We start from the raw sequence: 21,245 nt of genomic DNA, 5'->3' as shown, positions 1-21,245 counted from the left end.
GAAATTTGAAACACTGAAATGGTATTTCCAGCGTAATTTAAAGAAAAAAAGGTGCTAATAAATAATTGTTTTTTTTTTATCATTTAAAAAATAGCTTTTACGCACTGAAATCTGTTTTATAACAATATTTTCTTAAAAAAATTTGAATTAAATTGAAAAAAAATTAGAAATTTGAGTTTAGTTTTTTTTTTTAATTTGAATTAAACATTTTTATTTCTCCTTCAAAAATTTTTATTTTTAATTCACTAAAATCTAAAAAAATTGTGTTTTAAGGTTTATTAAAATTACAAATTTGTCTTTGTCAATTTATTAAAATTTTCATTTTTTTAATGTATTAAAATTAATTTTTAATTTATTAAAATTAAAAAAAAAGAACTTTTAAAACTTTTTTATTTTCAATTTTTTAGTTGTACTTACATATCCGAGGAATAAAAAAATCATTTTTCAATTCATTCTGACTTGGGAATTAAAGAATTAATGATACATGCGACATTTATTTTTTATTGCGTGGCATTTTACATACCCATCAACTTTTTACATGCGAAATACAATAGAAAAGCTCCGCTATGACTCATTTATTGGCTCTCATATTTATTTGCCCACTACCTATGCGCTTGCTGTGAAAAATGCATAAAAATGAAGCCTGGCATCAGGCACAGCCTTCACTTTAGTAGCCATAACTTCTTTTATTTTTGGAATATTTCGATGAAATTTTCAGTGAATATAGAGCAGCGCTTGTATGTTTTGTTAAAGATATCGTAATGTTTTAAAAAATGTTGGGAATATATTTAATTTTTTTGAATATTTCTGTATTTAATTTTCACAGTGGAGACAAGCGTGGAGCGGATAGAAGTCAAAATAAAGAATTCCGGAACACGAACTTACTATAATTTTTTTATGTAGTAAAATAGTTATTCATAAGCAAAATTGGATGATTCATTTTGCGCCACCTTGCACATGGCTTGGAAATTTTGATAAAGTAATTTTTTTAATTTTAAGAAGTGTTCGAAAGGATTTTAAAATTTTTTCATTCAGTAAGTTTTTTCTATTAGAAAAAGTGTTTTTCTAATAGCGGTCACCCCTCGGCAGGCAATGGCAAACCTCCGAATGTATTTCTGCCATGAAAAAGTTTCTCATAAGAAAACTATCTTCCGTTCGAAGGCGGTGTAAACTGTGGGTTCCTCCATTTGTGGAAAAACATTAGGACGCGCACCACAAATAGGAGGAGGAGCTCGGGAAAATACACAATAAAGTGTGTAAGCTTCCCATACTCTATTGTGATTTTTTGTAAGGATGCTTAATTTTTTTATTATAAATATTATCTAAAATTATAATCCTATTCTTCAGCACTTTTCCCTCAAAAACTTTCCATTCCGTTGAACAGAATTTCTTATCAAAGTATTAGCCAATAAAAGAGGGTGCGGCAGCAGTACAAAAACAGCTGTTTGTGCGCCCCACATTCTACCCTCAAGTATCAGAAAAACTCTAATCATAATGGCCTTAGCGCAACATAGAAGCTTCTGTTATTCTTACATGGGACGACGCAGTTGCAACGCTAGCGAAAAGTAGAAAACAGTGTGAGGGACTGCAATAAAACAACAGACTTGCTGGCACAGCATAAAAACACTCGGCCAGTGTGTGAGGTCAATGAACGCAGGAAGGAAGAAAAACAGTGGTGTGCAGGCAGTGAGTAGTGGCAGGAGAACGAAACGAAAAATAAAATACGTTACATTGTTCGTGAAAAGGTGAGAAAAGGAAGAAGACGTATGAAAACAATTAAGAAGCAAAATAGAAAACAAGCAAAGAAATAAAATCATAATTCATGCGCCACTGCCGCATGCAGCTGAATGTCAGGATCTTCATAGCTAACAGCGAGCGCTCTATGCTGCACACCCAGATCCTTGAGAACGCATGCAAGAAAGTCACAATTAATAAGTGGATAAAATTGCAGCAGCAGCAAGGAGCAGCGCAGCGAACAAATGAAGTGCATAGAAGTAGAGGTGACGACAAGGTACGCAGCTAACAGGAGCGTTTGTGTGTGATGCAAGCATAAACAAGGCAAAAAAGTGAGTATAAACAAACATAAAGGAGATGTCAAGTTGTAGGGGAGATAAGCAGAGCAAAACGACTAAAAAAAAATAAGGAAAACAGCAGATAAAAATAAGGAAACTGAAACGAAGTCAGTTAATGGAACTGAAAAATTTGCTTGAAGGAAGTGTGAAAAATCAAACACAAAAGCCAAAGTGACACATAAAAATACATACATACATACATACACACATATACAAATATAAGGAAGGATATGTCGCTACAACGGCAAACGAAACGTGATGAATGAGGGCTGAGAGCATTTGCATGTTTGTGTGAAAAATGCAACAAAGTAACTTGCTTCAATACTTGCAACGGTGGAGCTACAATGTATGAAAATAAATGAAGTGAGCGGTAATTGCAGCAAAGAAAAATGTATGAAAAATATAAAAAACAAAAAACAAGGAAAGATGTATGAAAAATATGACAAAAAAGAAAAATGTATGAAAAATATGAAAAAACAAAGAAAGATGAGTAAACAAAAGCATGGCGCCAGGCTGCCTTGCTACAGGCAAGTCAGGCGGTGTGGGGCGGCGCTGTTTGTAATTGACACTTTTGTTAGCGTTTTGAGTTTGACCTCATTTCCATTTAGCACCTTTGCTGTTTTGCGGAAATTTTTATTTTCAGGTATTTCTTAAGTTTGCTTTTATTCTATTTTTTTTGTTTTTACTCATATGTCAGGCACTAATGTACATATGTGTCGGGTGCGTATGTAGGTATTGCATGTACTTGATTTAGTATTTTGGTGTGGTTTGTGGCTCAGCTCATTTTGAATTTTTTTGTACTTAGTTTTATGAAAGAAGGGTCTTTGTAAAAAGAAAAAAATATGATTTTTGGGAGCAGACGATTTTCGAAAAAAATTTAATATAGAAGCTTAAATTGAAAGTTAAAATAAAATGCGGATTTATTTATATCCAATCAAGAACTGTCACTTCGACAACATTACCCGTAAAACAACAACAATATGAGGAAAAATACATTCAGAACCTTCCGAGGTGTATGAAGCTGCTAATTGGATGGTATGCAATCAATGCCTGTAAAGATTTTTCCACATCCGTAGTCCGAGCAAAATTTATAAGGTCTTTGCCTTACTTGTCCACGATATTGAAAGTCGGGAAGTGTTGTGAGGCTTTAATAATTCCGTTTATAATTTATAATAAATTAGAAAAAATTCAAACATTCCTTATGTAGGGAGTACTTGTACTACGATTTACTTACTTAGCCTTGCAGTGAGTGCTTTTTTTGTTGAGACATCTCACAACTTTTTTGAGGCTGTGTGGTGTATGGAAAAAATTTCAATGATTTATAAAGCTTCTTAAATAATTGTGATAAAAAACCACTTCCGTCAACTGCACAGCAGCGTTGCAGATATTTTTGTCACCTTTTTTCGTACCCTTCTGTTTTTGTTTGCTCAAGTAAAGGTGTTTTCTGCAAAAATCACAGCGCACAAAAAGCGAACCAAAACAATGCCAGCGGGGCGAAAAAGTAGAACAAAATTGCTGAAGAAATATAAATACGACTATAAAAAACTTCAAAGAGGGGCATGACATTTATAATTGCAAGCGATAACAACACTTCGTTTGGCTCTTCAAATACCCGCCACTGGCTGGGTGAATACTTAGATGTGTGTGTGTATGAGTGTAAATAAATTATAAGTGTATATAATGTACGTACATATGAGTGTAAGTTTAGCACAACCTCCCCTAAATCAACAAATCGAGCGCATAAAATGCGATAAACAGCCGTACCCTCGCAACTTTAAAGTGAATAGATTTATTATGGGGCAATTCTTAATATTTTTTATTTTGCTACATACTTTCATAAAAGTGCACGCCTGTTATCAGCATTGAAGCAACAGCCACATATCAGCTATAGAGCCATTGAGCCACTGATGCTTCAAAATTAGCTCTGGAAAACTTAATGAAACAGTCAAGCAACCCTTAAAGTTCGCATGGGCGATATTCAAGAAGGCAAAAGGTGCTTTGAAATTCGCATGCGATAAAAATCAAGCGGCTACAAATCGTAATAGTTATGAAAGGGATTCCATATAAAGCGATAATTTAGACTACTTTCCTGATAGCACTAACAAATAGGTAGCTGAGAAGTATTCCAATTCCTTATCGATAATGAGTGGAGTATCTGCGAGACTAAAGAAGGGTGTGTGGGTGCTAGAAATGGCTGGGAATCAAGCGTAAAATTAATGTATGCAAATTTGAATTAAAAAACTGCCCGAAGAATCAGAGATAAAGCCACCCTTATATCTTTACTTTGGCAACTGCTTCACCCAAAGTCATCAACTTTCAAATTTTTTCATTTTACGTAATTATTGTCATTTGTGCGTAAGTAGATTGGCTGCACACTCCACTGTGAGCACAATATTTTGGGTTGTTGGTAAGTGCATATACTAACTGGATGAAAACTTAGTTTCACGACAAATTTAAAAAACGAAGTATGTGCATAGGCGCTGCAGGTATTCCAGTGGGCTATAACTTATTTGATTTCTTCAATATTTGAATATAACTTCAGTGATAAGTGCTTTGAGCTAACTTATTTTTATAATCCCCCTTTTGGCCTGTTTTTCGTTTTAAACAGAAAAAAAACGCTTCTTATATTTGGATAAGTGAAAAGGTATTACCCAAGATTTTTTGTTTCGGAAAAACCATAAAATTACATCGAAGAATATGAAAATTTAAAACTTTTAAAAATTCAAAATTTCATTTTTTTCATTGATTTTCACTTATGAAAAATCGATATAAATTTAGAAAATTGTTTCATTATAAAGTTTTGCAAAAGTTACTTCCGAAATATGTGAAATTTAAAAATTTTCAATAATTAAATAATATATTGTTCCCATTAGTTTTTAATTATAAAAAAAAAATTATAAAAATTTTGAATACAAATCTAAAAAATATATATATAGAAGCCATCTTTAGGCACCCTCGGAAAGGCTTGATCGTGAAAACTTAAAGACTCAAGCCATTTGTTTCATAGAAATTTCTTTAATAAAAAACCGGAGGAAAAAATGTTTTATTAAAAAAAGTGTTCCTTATGGCAAAAAAATATAGAAACTATTTTCTTTGACAAAAAATATTAAAAACTCTCAAAAACTATTTCATTTGCCAAAAATCACCAAAAGTTACTTTGAAAAATTGACTTATGGAAAAAGTCTATAAACTATCTTCTTTGACAAAAAACTCCAAAAAATCTAGAAATCATATCCTTGGTCAAAAATCACCAAAAGTTACTACGAAAAAGTACTAAATTTTCTTGTAAATTTTTCTTGAGAAAAAAATTTATAAAAATTTCGTCTGTAAATTCTTTGCCGACAAGCTCTTTCTGAAAAAATTTACAAAAATGTATACAAAGATACATTTCGTGAAAAGCTTAAGTAAATTAAAATGAAGCTAAAGTTAAATAAACTAGTCTAAAATGAAAACAAAAAAAAAATGTGAGTCCATAAATTTAAACAGTTTTTTCATTATATTGTAATGAAAAGTAGTGACACTTAAATACATCTTAAGCAAAACTTAGCAAAACCGAAGCAAAATTTAAGTAGCTCGTTCTCAGAAACAATGGGCTTTTAAATTAAAATTAACAAAAGCGCCACTTAAGCAAAACTTATGCGAAACTTATCCACTTAAGTGAGTCAAGAACTGTTAAGGGTATAATGTATATATATGCATATTAATTAGCGCGTACACCCTTGTTTGGGTGTTTGGCCGAGCTCTTCCTCCTATTTGCGGTGTGCGTCTTGATGTTGTTCCACAAATGGAGGGTCCTACAGTTTCAAGCCGATTCCGAACGGCGGCTACTTTTATGAGAAGCTTTTTCATGGCAAAAATACAATCGGAGGTTTGTCATTGCCTGCCGAGGGGCAACCGCTAGGGTATAATGTGCTGTTAGTTAAATTCTAACAAAAATTAAATAGAAGAAAATTATGTACAGTTTGAAAAACTTAAGGGCTTGGGCGACTTTCAAGCATTCCCCAAAAGGAATCTCTAATTTGAGAGTAAATTTCTCAAATTCTCTTTTCTAAAATTTCGTTTTGGGTGTTTTTTTTAGAGGTTAGGTTTTCAAGATGAAATAAAACGTATATAATTTAATGTTATGGCCAAGAATTTAGCTTTATTATAAAGATAAGGGTTTGCCATTATGTTTTAAAAATGATACCCATTCAACCAAAAGTGAGCTTCATCGCTGAACAAAATTTTCTTCGATGCGTCGCGCGAACCGAACCATTATTTTCGTAATAAATTTGCACGATTTGCAAACGTTGTTCAGGTGTAAGTCTATTCATTATGAAATGGCAAACCAAACTGAGCATAAATCAAGTGACAGCTGTCAAAAATACCATCTACGAGAAAAGTAGTTCCAACTTGAAAACCTAACCTCTAAAAAAAACACCCTATATTACAATCAACTTATTTTTAACCTATATAATTTTTATGGAAAATGCATATAAAGTGCATAAAAATAAATATAAAAATTCATAGCAGCATGCCAAAGAATTCACGAAACTTTTTAAATCTAAAAAATCGATTAATTTCGTTTTACTTCTTAACACTAGAATTGTTTTCAAACTCAAAATATTTGTTAAAAATAAAAAAATAATTATAAAAATGTTTAAATAACTAATTAAAAGTACACCTAATAAAGGCGGGCTCTTTGCATGTAAGCCTTTGTAAGTATATGGATACGTATATATGTGTGTGAGTGTATGTATCTGAATATCTAGAACCGGTGATTTTCTGCTATTTACTACGATTACAAATGATTACATAATAATACAAAATGTCTTCAGATATTTGTGATTGTGTGAATGTGAATGTGAGTGAGTGTGTTCCTACAACACATGCATTATTTAATTTCCCTTTGCAAGTTGGTTTGTCTGTAAGGATATCTCAATCAGGATAACGTTCAAAAACGCTAGCGTGCCAGGCAGTTGGGCTAGCAGCCTCGAAAGTCATTCGCCTCTCAATTAAATAGAAAATAGACGAGCCGCACTGAGGTCATTGAACCCCACACTAGGCACAGGCAGACTGCAGTTATGCATTTATGTATGTAGGTATGGATGGTATGAAGTCACAGCTGTCAGTGCATGCTTTGTTGTAGCATAGCGAATGCACCGAAATCAGCAAGCACAACTGAGTGTATGGGTGTGTGAGCGAGAGAAACAAAGAGTCAGCCAAATGCAAAGCAAAGCGACCAACCAAATGCACGAGCTCTTCCGCCCGCACTCTGGCTATTTTGACTATTTCGATAGCAACAACAAAAACAGACAAAACACTGCTTAGCAACAAAACGTTGCATGCTATTGAATTAATATTATGATATTTGTATGAGGGCTTGTGTGCGCACGAACTCGTGTTGCATGCAACCCTCCACGCACACACACAATTTTCTGGCGAAAAGGTTAACAGTCCAGCCATGTATGGCGCTGCTAACAAGCAGCCCAACAGAGCAATAATGTTCTGGTTGCATGACATGCAGCAATTCTGATTGGAAACAAGATATGTGCACAATGAAAATAGAAAATCTAATAATGTGGCAAATGTCAATGCAAATAAGAGAAGAAGAAACTCATAAGGAGAGACAATCAAACAGAGCGATTGTTGAGTAGGCGGACAACGAAACTGTCACTGAATACTAAAACTCATCATTGATAAATTTTTAACATCAAGAAATGGTTTAATTCTCGCAAATGAAGTCACTTAGAATGATATATTTTGCACTAACTGAGGTCTACAGCTCTTTTGCTGCACTTAGAGTATACTTTTGGGTTAAAAGTTTATGGAAAACTAAAGTGCCTTTAAAAGTAACTCAAACTAAAGTACTTAGATATTAACTTAACAAACTCGCGAATTCGCTAAAATATAATTTTTTGATTAAAATTAAAAAATGGCACTTAAGCAATACTTAGTAAAACTTAAGCAAATTTTTGCTAAAAACAACTAAATTTTAATATTTTTTATGTAAAATGCAACGAACTGAACTATTTCTTATAAGATTATTATAGAACAAGGCCCGATAATACTTAAACACACTTGCAACACCAGCTTTAGGATATGGATCGAGTATAACCTAAAAAAGGACATAATATTGGTATACGTGTGACATGCTAAGCGTACATGTAAGAGTTCAAAGAAAAGTCTTCTTAAGTACTAACGCAAAACTTGAATATTTAAGATATAAATAAACGGAGTCTTATTAGACGAGCAAAAACTTAATAAAATCTTATGTACTCAAGTGAGTGTTACCTAAGTACTTTGATAAAAATGAATAAATAAAGTTATAAAATGATACGAGAGACAGTTAAATCCAAATTACATTTCGGTGGAAAGAATCATTCTAAATTCTGCAAAACCTTAATTACTTGGATGCTTATTTATGCTCTAAAAACAACCAGATTTTTCAACTGCATTTTAAAACTATCTAAATTGAAAAAATGGTAATATAGGATAAACTTAGGAAAAACTTACATACCAAATCGAGATTTTCTTGAGTGCTTAGCTAAAAACTGCATTTAAAACTATCTAAATTTTGTATGACTATTTCTAATTTTACAAAAGTAAAAACTTAAGACAAACTTACGTACTTAAGTGCTAGCTGGAAGCTGCTCTTAAAAATTTTCTAAATTTAAAAGCAATAATTTTAAAAAAGTTAAAAAGTCACGTATTTAAGTGAGATTTTCTTAAGTGCTTAGCCTAAAACTGCATTCTAGAACTATCTAAATTTAAAAATAGTTATGTTAAAATCGTAAAAACTTAAGGAAAACTTACATACTTAAGGGGTTATACGCAGTTATGAAGCAAATAAAAGACGGGTTGTCAAGGATTTATCCTGAACAAACTTCAGAATATTTTAATTTGAAAATTTTTGGCGGTTATAAAAGCATCCTTCAAGAACGTAACAAAATTTTTTATTTATGAATATGTTGATTATAGAGCGCGCTGCAGGCGATTTCTGGAACCTCCTTTAAAAAAAGACGATTTATGGTGTACATCGTAACTCAGGATTGGATTATCTGAAATCAAAAAACCAAACAAATTTTGTTAATATATTAGATTATCTAGTAATTAATCGTTCGGCTAATCAAAATAGTGAATTTTCACAAAATGGCAGCTTGTAAAAGAAATGATTTCGATTTTTACGTTAAAATTTGGCCGTAAATTGATTATAAAATGGAAAATAAGTATCAGATTTACAAAAGGAACGATTAATTACTAGAAAATGTATCTTTAAAGATTGAGTTAAAACGGTTGACCAATCAAACAAGCCGTTTTCGAGATATCGTGTACACCGACTTGAAAAATGCCGTTTTGAAAAAAACACGTTTAAAGTTTCAATACCTACCTTAAAACGTGCCGAGGCATCTCTACATATTTAGGTATAACTCCGAAAGTATTGCTTAGATCTACTTCAAATTTCGTGCGTATCCTTTTGAATATATGTACATTACAAAAATGCAATAAAAAAATCGATTTTTTGAAAGTCATAACTGCGTATAACCCCTTAAGAGAATTTCTTAAGTGCTTAACTAAGAACTATCAGGGAATGTTAAAAAATAAAATAAATGAGTAATAAATAATAACATAGTTAACTGCAAATTAAATTAAAAAAAGATGTTAAAAACAGCCAAAACTTAGATATGTACTTCAAGTATGTGGTAACTTATGCGAGTTTTACATAACTACATTAAAAAATTATTTCAATTTGAAATTAATCATATGACAAAAGCTAGAACTTATGAAAAACTTAAGTACTAAAGTAAAACTTACGCACAAAAAAGTGAAGTTGCCTTTTAGTTTGTTAAGAAGTGAATTTAAAAAATTGTGACTATATTTAGCGATTCGTAAAAAGATCGACCGATCTCTATTTTTATCAATTTGATTTCACTTCTTCTTCTAACTTATTGCCAAATTTGGTAATTTTTTGTGCCAAATTTTTTCTCTCTCTCCTTGCGGAATAAGCATCAAAATTAATTAAAACCAACCTATTTTCTAAGCACTTGTGCATATAAATTATTAGGAAAGGGTCGAAAAGCAAAACTCGGAAAAAATGCCAACAAAGCAAATGAAATGCACTCTAGCTGGGAATTAGTGAATTACTTCCCAGCAATTGCACAAAGCACGGCGCTGAAGGGGAATACTTCACTTACATACATTCGCGCAAACATGCATAGAATGCTTTGAAAACAACAACAAAATGCAACAAACAACAAAGGAAGACTTTGCAATGTGCACTGTGTTCGTGGCATAAGAAACAAAAGTGCTCGCTGCCTGCTGGCATTGTGTGGCAACACTGGCGCTAAAGTCGTAATCCACATATGTTTATGGCGATTACAAAAGCAAACCAAAAACACGAAACGGGAAAAAATGAAATGGAAAAGGTATGAAAAAAATGAGATAAATAAATAAAGGTTGCCCTTCTTCAAAAGCGCAGTCAGTAATTTTTGTAAGGGTTGCTATTGCATCAACCCGGACATGTTGCTGGGTAGCCATATATGTATGTAAGCATGCATGCACACAACCAAACGTGCACTAATTCCTATGTGGGTATTAATTTCATTGTGTGTATTCACCTCAAACTCTCTCCATTCATTTGATCAGACATCTGAGGCCGTGAAGTATCCCACTGAGCGCCACGCAACCTTAACTGCGTAATAGGTATTTCTCCACTGTTGCATTACACTTGCCGATGCTGATGATGTGTTGTTGTTGTTGGTAGGAGTATGTATGAATGCATGGCTAAGTGCATACTTTTTCTGACTGAGCACTTCTTGAAAGTCATGATTGAACGTTTACTTCCACTTCCATGTTGTCAAGCAATTTAATCAATTATTAATTAAATTGAATCAGTAATTAGATATCAGACAACGGGAAAGAGAATGGAGAAAATACTGAGTCGAATAAAAATCCGTAAGGGCAGAGCCTCCGCAGTAGAAACTCAATTCTGTTCACGTAAGTAGAATAACTTTGGCAATTTTAGGTGGGTGACTTATGCTAAGTTGGAGGTAAAAAGAGCGCTGAATGTTTTCAGGCTAAGGTTTATAGTGCCTCTAAAATAGGAATCTACGTACCCCACTTGTTACCAAAAGCGCGATTATCCTTTTTTGTTATCATCACAGTAAACTGATTCTCTCAAGAGATTTTTCTGCTGTTTTTTATGTACACTTTGATTAATAACCCAAATACCTCGAATGAAATCTAGTGGTTTTGCTAGACGTCAAACCGCTTACGGGTTGCGAATATTTTGAAGAATGAGTATGAGAAATTTTTATGCAAATACATAATTTCCATACATAATTGTTATATTCCGATTACTTTATTATTATCAAAATCAAAATCATTGCATTATGATTATCATTACTTTTTCATTACCATATAACCAATAACCAATGACAATTTAATTACCATTATGATTATCCGATTTCTTACGATTACCATTACTCTATCGTTACCATAAGTAATAACATTGCAATTGCTACTAAAATTTCAATTACCATTACCATTTCAACTACCACATTTCTTACCATTACCATTAGTCCGCCAGTACCAGACGCTATAACATTGTAATTACTATTAACATTCCAAATACTATTACAATTACTATTATGACTACAACAATCATTACAGTAATGACATGATTAACATTGACAATATTATCACAGTTACCATTACCAGCACGATTATTAACTATTATCATTGTTGACATACCATTATAATTATCATTACCACAAATCTATCATTGCCCTTATCAATACGAATCCCATTACAGTTACCAATAGCCCTACTTTTAAGAGGTTGCTTTTCCTTATTTCTAGCATTAGGAATTACACTACCTTTGCCACTTTCTTTTACCTAAACCCTAATATAATACTTCACTCTATTCTTTACTTTCTTATTCTACCATTGCAGATTGATTATTTCAACGTGAGCGCAATCGTGCAGTTGTCAAAAAGAAACAAAAACTTTGAGAGTTAGTAAAATTAAGAGATCTAGAAAAAGGAGAAAACGATCTTGCAAATCAACACCACCAAAGAAAACCAACTAAACTAAACTAATGAAAATAGTAGAAGAGCAAAAATATCTGTAAAGGGGAGCTAACGAATAATCATATTAAATTTATACAAAAACAGCAGTTTATAACAAACGACAAAAACAAAAAACGAGACATACAAATACCAATGTTCCATAAAGCACAGCAGACCAAGAGAGCAACAGCATCAGCGGTAGCAGCAGCAGTTAAGAGAGAGTAAAAAGAGAACTTAATATAACATATTTAAAAGCAAATTTTTAAATAAAATCTTAGTGAGAGGAGAGCAAGTAAAAAATAATATTATAAATTATATAAAAATATAAATATTGCTGTCTTTTTGCATTTTTGCAATTTTATAAAAAATACCAATAATAATAAAAAAGCAAATATTAAAATATATATTTAAATAAATAAAAAAAAAACAAAAACCAAATACATACACAGAGGAAAATCAGCACACGAACATTCCTTTGCAAACAAAGGAGATACTCTTAACGAAAAAAAAAATCATTAGCAAAATTTACTCTTTTAACTTAAACACAAAAAATCAACAACTAAATAAAAATCATTGAAGAAGAATTTTACTAAAAGAATTTTAGCAAAGAAAAATCATAAACCACATACATACAAGCGAAGAACGATCGGAGTTGATCTAAAACCAATACACCAAACAGCAACGCAGAGCGAAAGCTACCAATCGCACGAAAGCTCAAAGTGGCAGCCAGCGAAAGCTCAGCTCCATAATACAGTGTAAGGTCTTCTAGTCAAAAACAGAAAAGAAAAAAAAAAAAACAAAAAAGCAAACACTATTTGCCATTTGTGTAATCATAATTTTTTAGCGAAAGCTTACTTAACCTAACTTACTAACTTAATTTCCAACGGGACTTGTGCAAAGCGCAATCAAAGCTCTTATAAAAAAAATTAAATTTAAAAATAATTACATTAAATTAAATTTAAGCGCCGTTTAACCAAGCAGTGAGACTAATTCCTAAGCAACAAAAAATCATACAAATAAAGCAACAAAGCGCTAAGTAGTAACGATAGATAACAGCGAGAAAGCGAGCAGGCGAGAAAGTAAGCAAAAGTTAGAGAGCTGCAGCAGAGGATCAGAGAGAAAGTGAGCAGCTAGTTAGCATTCCAGCGCACACAGCGGTTGAGAGTAATTTCCAAAATTACGCCCCAAAAGCAAGTAGCTACAATTAAGAAACAACAGCCGCCACAGCAACAACAAGTGGGCAAAAAAATGACTAACGCCATGGATATCGTAAAGAATGGCAGCGCCAATGGCTCCGTCGATGGCAGCTCCGATGAGTCGCGCACCAACTTGATTGTGAACTATTTGCCACAAACCATGACCCAAGAGGAGATGCGTTCGCTCTTCTCGAGTATTGGCGAGTTGGAGAGTTGCAAGCTAGTGCGCGACAAAGCCTCAGGTAATTTGGGTAAATATTCACTTTTTTCTTAATAAATTTGTAGTTTATAGTAATAGTTAAGTAATAGTATTTATAGTATATGTTGTTGTATTAAGATTGCAAGGTGCATGCACTTAACGGAAGCTTAATTAAATTACGGAGAGATTAAATAACCACGTTTAAGCATAATTTCGAAGAAACCTAAAGAAATTGTAAATTGCAATTTTGAAATCAAATCATTTTAGTTTTGCTTTAATGCAAATAATCCCAAGCTAGGATTTAAAGAAAACTTAAGTAATACTTAAGCGTTTAATTGAGAACTGTGTGAGAACTGTAGAAATATTCTCTTTATACAACTTTAGAGAAGCTCATTTAAATCTTTATTTCTTTAATAATGAAACTTAAGTGCTTAATTACGTGGAAAATTTAAAAAAAAAGTAAAAAAAAATTTTATAAACAATTTGAGTTTGTGCAAAAACTAAAGCGCGAAGCTCTACTAAAAGCTTAAGAAAAACTTAAGGAACACTTAAGAAAAACTTAAACACACGCAATAGTTTAACTTACATATGTGCAAACTAAAATTACAACGAATCTAACTTATATCAATTTTTAGCTGCTCTCATTAGCGGCTCTCTGATTTTTGCCACCTCTATAACTTCTTGAAACAACTTCAAAGTTTTTGTAAGTTCATTTCCGCCACCATAAATTTAGTACATGTGCAAAATTTGAGCACCATTGCAGAACATGTTGCAGCAGCTACAAACCATACTAAGCTGCTACAACAACAACAACATGTTGCACGCATTGTAAAACTCTCTTGATTACGATTTTTATGAAGCTGTGATATTTGGGAATAACTTAGTAAATGAAGTGAAATCTATCAAAGCATCTAATCCTCGAAAAACTTTGGAAATACTTAAGTGATAATTAAGAAAAACTTAAGAGAATCTTGCGAAAATTTTAAAGTAAAACGCTTTGTTTAATTCAAATTCGGTAGAAATAGATTCTAAGTAAGTAAAACTTACGAAAAACTTAAGCAAAACTTAAAAAGAATGTCACAGCGAAAAATCTAATCAAACTAAACTTACGTAAAATTAGATTTTAGTTAAAAAAACCAACTTAAGTGCATTAAAATCATATTTCGTTCTCTAATGTGCAGTGTTGCCAGCTTCCTTGACCGCGCTCAATCCGGCATTACAGCAAGGTAAGTTTAATAACTGTGATTATGGACCACGCTGAAAGTCAAATTATTTGAAAACTATTCTATTTACCTACTTAAGTGTATTTTTGTGTGCGTACATTTTCTTATTGTTCTGCTCTTCTCCCTCCTATCTAGTCGGCCAAAGCTTGGGCTATGGTTTTGTTAACTACGTACGCGCCGAGGATGCTGAAAAGGCCGTCAATACGCTTAATGGTTTGCGTTTGCAGAATAAAGTAATTAAGGTATCATACGCCCGTCCAAGCTCGGAATCAATAAAGGGTGCTAATTTGTATGTATCGGGTCTTCCCAAAAATCTATCACAACCAGACTTGGAGGCACTATTCGCATCATATGGCAAGATAATTACATCTCGTATACTCTGTGATAATATTTCTGGTAAGTAAAAAGGATGTGGCGGCAGCAAATGAGAGAATATAAAAAATATCAGTTCGCACTTGCAAAAGCTTGGTATAAAAAAATGGAGTAACTATTTAAGTATACACATACCATGAGTTCATAGTCAATGTACTCAATTTAGTTGACTCACTTCGAGTTAAAATAAATACAATATAAAAAGCGTTCTTTTTGAGTGCATCGACGTCTCTTTTAGAGATTTTTAGATTTTTATTATGTTCTATACACACTTTTTAATTTCCTTTTCGTTCTTTCGTATTTGCCCTTCTTTCGCCAGGTCTATCGAAAGGTGTCGGTTTTATACGTTTCGATCAACGCAACGAAGCCGAACGCGCTATACAAGAGCTAAATGGCAAAACGCCCAAAGGTTATTCCGAACCGATAACTGTCAAATTTGCCAATAACCCCAGCAATAGCGCCAAAGCTCAACTCCCACCACCATTGGCCGCTTATTTGACACCACAAGCGGCTGCCGCTACGCGTCGCCTCGCTGGCGCACTGCCATCGGCTGGACGTATAAGGTAAGTGAGATGCAGGGGAGGAAAGGAAAATCAGTTAATACACTAAATTAAGAAATTCAGAAATAAGCACGGAGTCGTAGCTGTTATAAAAAAAAAGAAACTTTTAAATACTTAGTATGATAAGGTTAGTGAGCCACTTAGGTGCTCAAGCGTGAGTTTTTAGTTCCAAAGCTTATTTGATATACTGTATGCACATACAGTTAGTGACTCCAAAATGTATATCTATTTTAAACAGTGAGCCGTTAGCACTACATTTCCAAGCAATAGCTATAGCCTTTTAACATTTTCATAAAACATTTCCCTTAGCAAAGCTCTGCGTTTAGTTAAATCAAACATCACTTAGTTAGCGCAGCCTTAAAGCTCAGTCAAATTCTCTCAACCAGGCAGCTGTTGAGGCGACATTCTGCAATTTATTTTAACTCAGGTTAAACGTCAAGCTGAAATATTGAAAATGGTTTAAAGAACCCACCTACTTTTAGTTATATTTTGCATTTCTGTTAAGTATTTTTCACTCAGCGTCTAGCTGAATATTATTTCCAAACAAAGATATTCAAACCTGAAATAATTTCGAACACATTTTTCAACTTTAAAGATTTTACGAAAAATTCCTTAAATTTCTTCAGTATTTTTTTTCTAAACTTATTTTAAATTTCCAAAAAATTTTAACAAATTCAACAGTCATACTAACCGCAAATTTTTTGCTAATAATTTTTTTAAACAAAACCGTACTTATTTAATTTTTCCTTCTTTTTCGTTTTTTCTTTTTTCTACTTAATTTCAAAAACAAAAAAAAAAAACCATTTGAACAAAAATGCCGATTTCGTTTTTAGCATTGGAAAAAGCCCGATGTTAGCCATTAACAAGGGTTTACAAAGGTGAATAATTTTCGTTATTATTAAAATATTTATATTTTTATACAATTTTGGTTAAAGGAGTTGCAATTTTGTGAAAAAAACTTATTTATTTGGAATCGACATAATTAGGAAAACAATTTTAGTTTCACAAAAACAAAAGAAAATTTATGTTGCAAATAAAGCCTTGCTGAAAAAAATGTATTTAAAGATAATATATGGATTACAAAAATTGAATGGAAAATATTTCTCTTAGATCTTAAAACGACAAAATAAAATCGTCAGGAAAGACTTAATTATTGTGCTTGGCAAATCTTATCTAGTAATGTTTATCAAATTTAATTGAAATCTGTAGCTTAAATAAAGAAAGATTACGCTATATTTTAAATAAATGTTGGAATGAATTTCTTTGCTTTAAGTAATTAACCTTTAATTTTTTCCACAATTTTTTTTTCAATTCTGAGTCTCCTTTAATTCCTATTTTTGTTAAACTCGTAAAAAAATCGCAATAAAAATCATAAAATAACAAGAAAAAAGAAAAATGTATAAGAAATAAAAATATAGATTTTTAGTATTTGTGAAGATTAATTTATACAGGGTGACCGGCCGAATTTGAAAACGGCACCCTGTTAGGTTAGGTTAGGTTAGCCTGGTTGGCAATAAGCCGCGTATAGACCTTTTGGTCCCTAGCGATACCAGATGGAGACCGACCTCTATGAATACCTGAAGTAGACATCATGTAGGATGTCAGCGCTTTTGGCGAATCTAAGTAGGGCTGGGAGCTCCGCTTTTGAGACGTCTTCCAGATCCTCAAACAGTGGGGCTCCCAGGCATTTTAGTCGCGTTTTTAATAATGCCGGACAAGCGCACAGAAGGTGTTCTAAAGTCTCCTCAACATCCTCTCTGCATTTTCTGCATTTGTCCGTGTTAGCAATCCCTATATTGTACGCATATGCAGCCAATAGATTGTGGCCTGTTAGCATACCTATGATAGTTCTGCATTCCTTTCGCGAGAGCGTAAGTACGAATGGAGTCAGTTTTTTGTCGTTTGTTCTACACATGACTTTTGCTGTTTTGTATGTGGTCAAGTTAGTCCACCTGGCTTCCACTTGCCTTTTCATGTGGTCGTCCATTTCGTTGGCACCCTGTACTTGTATACAATTTTTCTACGACATTAGCGGAATTTAAAACTTGTGAATTTTTTGAATTTTCTGAAAACCATTGATGGGTGGCCGCCGTAGCCGAATGGGTTGGTGCGTGATTACCATTCGGAATTCACAGAGAGGTCGTTGGCTCGAATCTCGGTGAAAGCAAAATTAATAAAAACATTTTTCTAATAGCGGTCGCCCCTCGGCAGGCAATGGCAAACCTCCGAGTGTATTTCTGCCATAAAAAAGCTCCTCATAAAAATATCTGCCGTTCGGAGTCGGCTTGAAACTGTAGGTCCCTTCATTTGTGGAACAACATCAAGACGCACGCCACAAATAGGAGGAGGAGCTCGGCCCAACACCTAACAGAAGTGTACGCGCCAATTATTTATTTATTTATTTTTTTGATGGGCGTGGTTTTCATCCGATTAAATATTTTGAAAATTGAAATTAACAAAATCAAATGTATGCTGCTTACGGAGTCACGAAGAAGGATGAGTTTAGAGCTACATACATTGTCTCGCCCATTTTTCCTGAATGTTTGAGTGTATGTGAGTGTACTCTCTCCTTACGCTGCAATCAGTGGCGCCGTACCTTAGCCATAACCGCAACCATAGCAATCAGATGTTCTGATCAAACAAATGGGCATCTCTGTAAACGATTATAGGTGCCGCACCATAACGCCATGGCCATAACCGCAGTATGTATGCATCTATTAAATTTTTGGTTTTTTCCCCAGTAACCGTAAGCAGTTGTGAAATAGTTTACATTTGTTATGATACTTGCGATAAAAATTTGAATATTAGAAATGAGCGACGAAAAATAAATTGACTTAGGGGAAGTGATTCTTTAAATCTGCTTGCACATTAACTGTTAATGGTAATTTTGGCTATGGTTATGGGTACGGCTATGACGTTATGGCTAAAGCACCACTAATTGCGGTTTTAAGCGGACACCTCTCTTAGCCGACACTTGTTTCAGTCACTTAGGTGTCCGCTGAAGAGTAAGTGCACTGTATAAAAAAAGAGAAATAAATGTATGTCAAAGTAAAAAATTATCAACATAAATTAAAAAAAAATTAAAATGAAAAAAATAAAAATTTTAAAGTGTTGAATTTATTTGTTAATTTGACCCAAACTCTTATGCCCACGCGCGCTTGTTCACAATGAAAGTTGTACATTTTTCTTCACATAACGGTTGTTTGTAATGGCGTAAATGAATTGAAATAGATTTAGAAATTTATGTGCGAACTAATCTAAAATAATAAAAATAAAACAAACCATAAAACGTCCTCTGTTGTTCGGAATCGGCTTAAAACTGCAGACACCTCCATTTGTGAAACGACAGCAAGACGACGCCACAAATAGGAGACCTCTGCTAAACACCCAAAAAGGGTGTAAGTGCCAATTATATAAAATAAAAATAAAATTATTAAATTACAAAAACCCTTGTCGGTAGCAAAATTTTAATAATTTTAGTTATTTCGTTAATTTTAGTTCATTTTTTGACTATTTTGTAATGTTTTTTCGTGTAAAAACAACATTTGTTTAGAACAACAAAATTAAGAAAAACGAAAAAATTTAAAATTTCTGTTTTTTAATTAATTAATAAACAAAAAACATAATAACAAAATTAATAAAATAAAATACGAAAATTAGTAATTCAAAAACGTACAAAAAACCCAATTAAGTTGCTGAGCCAGCTAATTATTTATCGCTAAAATAATTGTATTAAAACATTTCGTTGAAAAATTTACATCAGCCTCTCAGAATTTTAATAAATATCTTATACTCACATAATTCGTTAAGCAAAAGAAGTAAAACATAAAAGATTGAAATTTAATCGTAAAATGTTTTGTCTTATGAATTTAAAATTAATTATTCGTAACCTTAAATGTAAAGCAGTCCTAAGTTGCATATTTTATTAACAGCAATTAAAGCAGTTTGCTTGATTTCTATTTTGGTGGCTTTTAGTGTCAAATCGTTGTATTTTCTATTACGACTTGTTTTTAAATATAGTAGCTAAGAGAGAAATAAAAAAGTTTTTAATAAAATGCTGGAATGCATTGTTAGCTGTGTTAATTATTTGGTCTCTTACAATTATTTTCGTTAATTTACTAGTTTTTATTCTAAGTTGAAGTAAAACAATTATAAAATAAATGTTAATTACAAGTTTCATTTTTTTCATTCCAAAAATTTTAGTTCCTCACTTCACTCACTCGAAAAAGCCTATATTTAAAAACTGCATTTAAAAAATTTTGAAATTTATAGTGTTTAAAATTTAAAATTTGCCTGCTTTAAATGTCGATGAAGCAAAAACTTACTGTTATAAATATTACAATTTTTTGTTTTCAGTGTACGAACAGTAATAAGGCGCCAGATTTTAATTGCTATGATTGTATTAGTTATGAACTCCGCCCCCTTAGCTTTCTACTTTCATGCACTATTTGCTTTATTTTTACGCGCTCTCGCCTTAGTTTCTACATTGAGTTACTTACGTATGTATTAGTTTTAGTTTCAATGTCGTTTTTGTTGATAACTCTAAAAAAGTATAGAAACTAAACAAAGGCTTTTTAAAAATTTTAAGAAAAAAAAATTTCATCATTCTTCATCCTCTGGCATTGTAATATAGCAAACCACCCGTTGAGTTAAATATTGATTAAAAAAAAGTATTTTACTTAAGTTTTATTATCACTGTCTCTCCACGTTCTTGTTGTTTTACTGTTTACAATCACTACTTGTATTTATTTTATATAAAGAATTATTTTACAAAAAAAAAAAAAAAATATTTTAATTAAATAAAAAAATTATATAATATACGTTCCCCAAACGGCATGCAAAAATCGATGTCAAATTGAAAAAAAAAAAATGTTTTATACATAGCTTTAAGAAAATAGTAAAAAAGACGTCCATAGGTAGATAATTCCTACTAGGAATGTTTTGGAGATTACATATAAGAGCAGAAGTGTTAAGGAGAGTTACCACCAAGAGCATGAAAATAGAAAAAAAGAGAGTTTGTGAGAGCTATGCATACAAAACAGACCCATCCCACGATGGAAAGAGTTGGAAGGTGGCGTCGATCGTGGTACCGCTACTTTGCTCTGAGCGAATTTGACAGCAACGCTGTGTATGTGACGTCGCACTTGTGAAATTTACCCGTGTGTTGTTTGTGTAATTTCTTCTTCTTATTGCATTCTTGTGCGCATTTTCACATCTCTCTTATGCAACTGTATCAATGTGACGTCACACACTCGAGGATGGAAGCAGTTCTTTGACCCACCCAACGTTGATAGAAGCCATTGACCATCCGAAGCAAAATTCTGACAGCAATTTCTGCTGCCCGCTCTTTTCACCCATTTTATACTCGTAGAAGCAGTCGTTGTTCAAACGAAGTACCATGACTGAGAATTGTGCTGATTTTTTTCATGTATCACTAACACAATTACAGTTTTTTCGTAAACGTCAGCCAATCTGTTGAATCCTTCTAAGTCGCTGAGAGCCGGTTAAAGGTTTAATGCTGGCCACACCTCTGCATTCTGTACATTGCGACTGAAGCTACCTTGCAGATGTGCC

The 21,245-nt window shown here is 32.8% G+C and overlaps 1 protein-coding gene across 5 annotated transcripts in view; it reads left to right on the top strand.

Annotated features, from left to right (window-relative positions):
• Positions 1 to 21,245, top strand: part of LOC128859054 (ELAV-like protein 2) — a 100,441-nt gene that overhangs the window by 69,580 nt on the left and 9,616 nt on the right. For 2 of the 5 annotated variants that reach the window (XM_054095738.1, XM_054095739.1), the window contains 5 exons: positions 12,006 to 13,568; positions 14,698 to 14,742; positions 14,875 to 15,135; positions 15,431 to 15,674; positions 16,505 to 16,549. In XM_054095738.1, the coding sequence (XP_053951713.1) occupies positions 13,370 to 13,568; positions 14,698 to 14,742; positions 14,875 to 15,135; positions 15,431 to 15,674; positions 16,505 to 16,549 (794 nt within the window). In that variant the 5' untranslated portion in view covers positions 12,006 to 13,369. The remainder of the gene's footprint in view (positions 1 to 12,005; positions 13,569 to 14,697; positions 14,743 to 14,874; positions 15,136 to 15,430; positions 15,675 to 16,504; positions 16,550 to 21,245) is intronic. The other 3 variants (XM_054095740.1, XM_054095742.1, XM_054095741.1) reach the window with 3 other exon arrangements.

The sequence above is a fragment of the Anastrepha ludens genome, chromosome 3 (genome assembly GCF_028408465.1).
Source record: "Anastrepha ludens isolate Willacy chromosome 3, idAnaLude1.1, whole genome shotgun sequence".
Taxonomy (NCBI): Eukaryota; Metazoa; Arthropoda; class Insecta; order Diptera; family Tephritidae; genus Anastrepha; species Anastrepha ludens.
The sequence above is the reverse complement of the archived record's forward strand: the minus strand, read 5'-3'. Positions and strand labels throughout refer to the sequence as shown.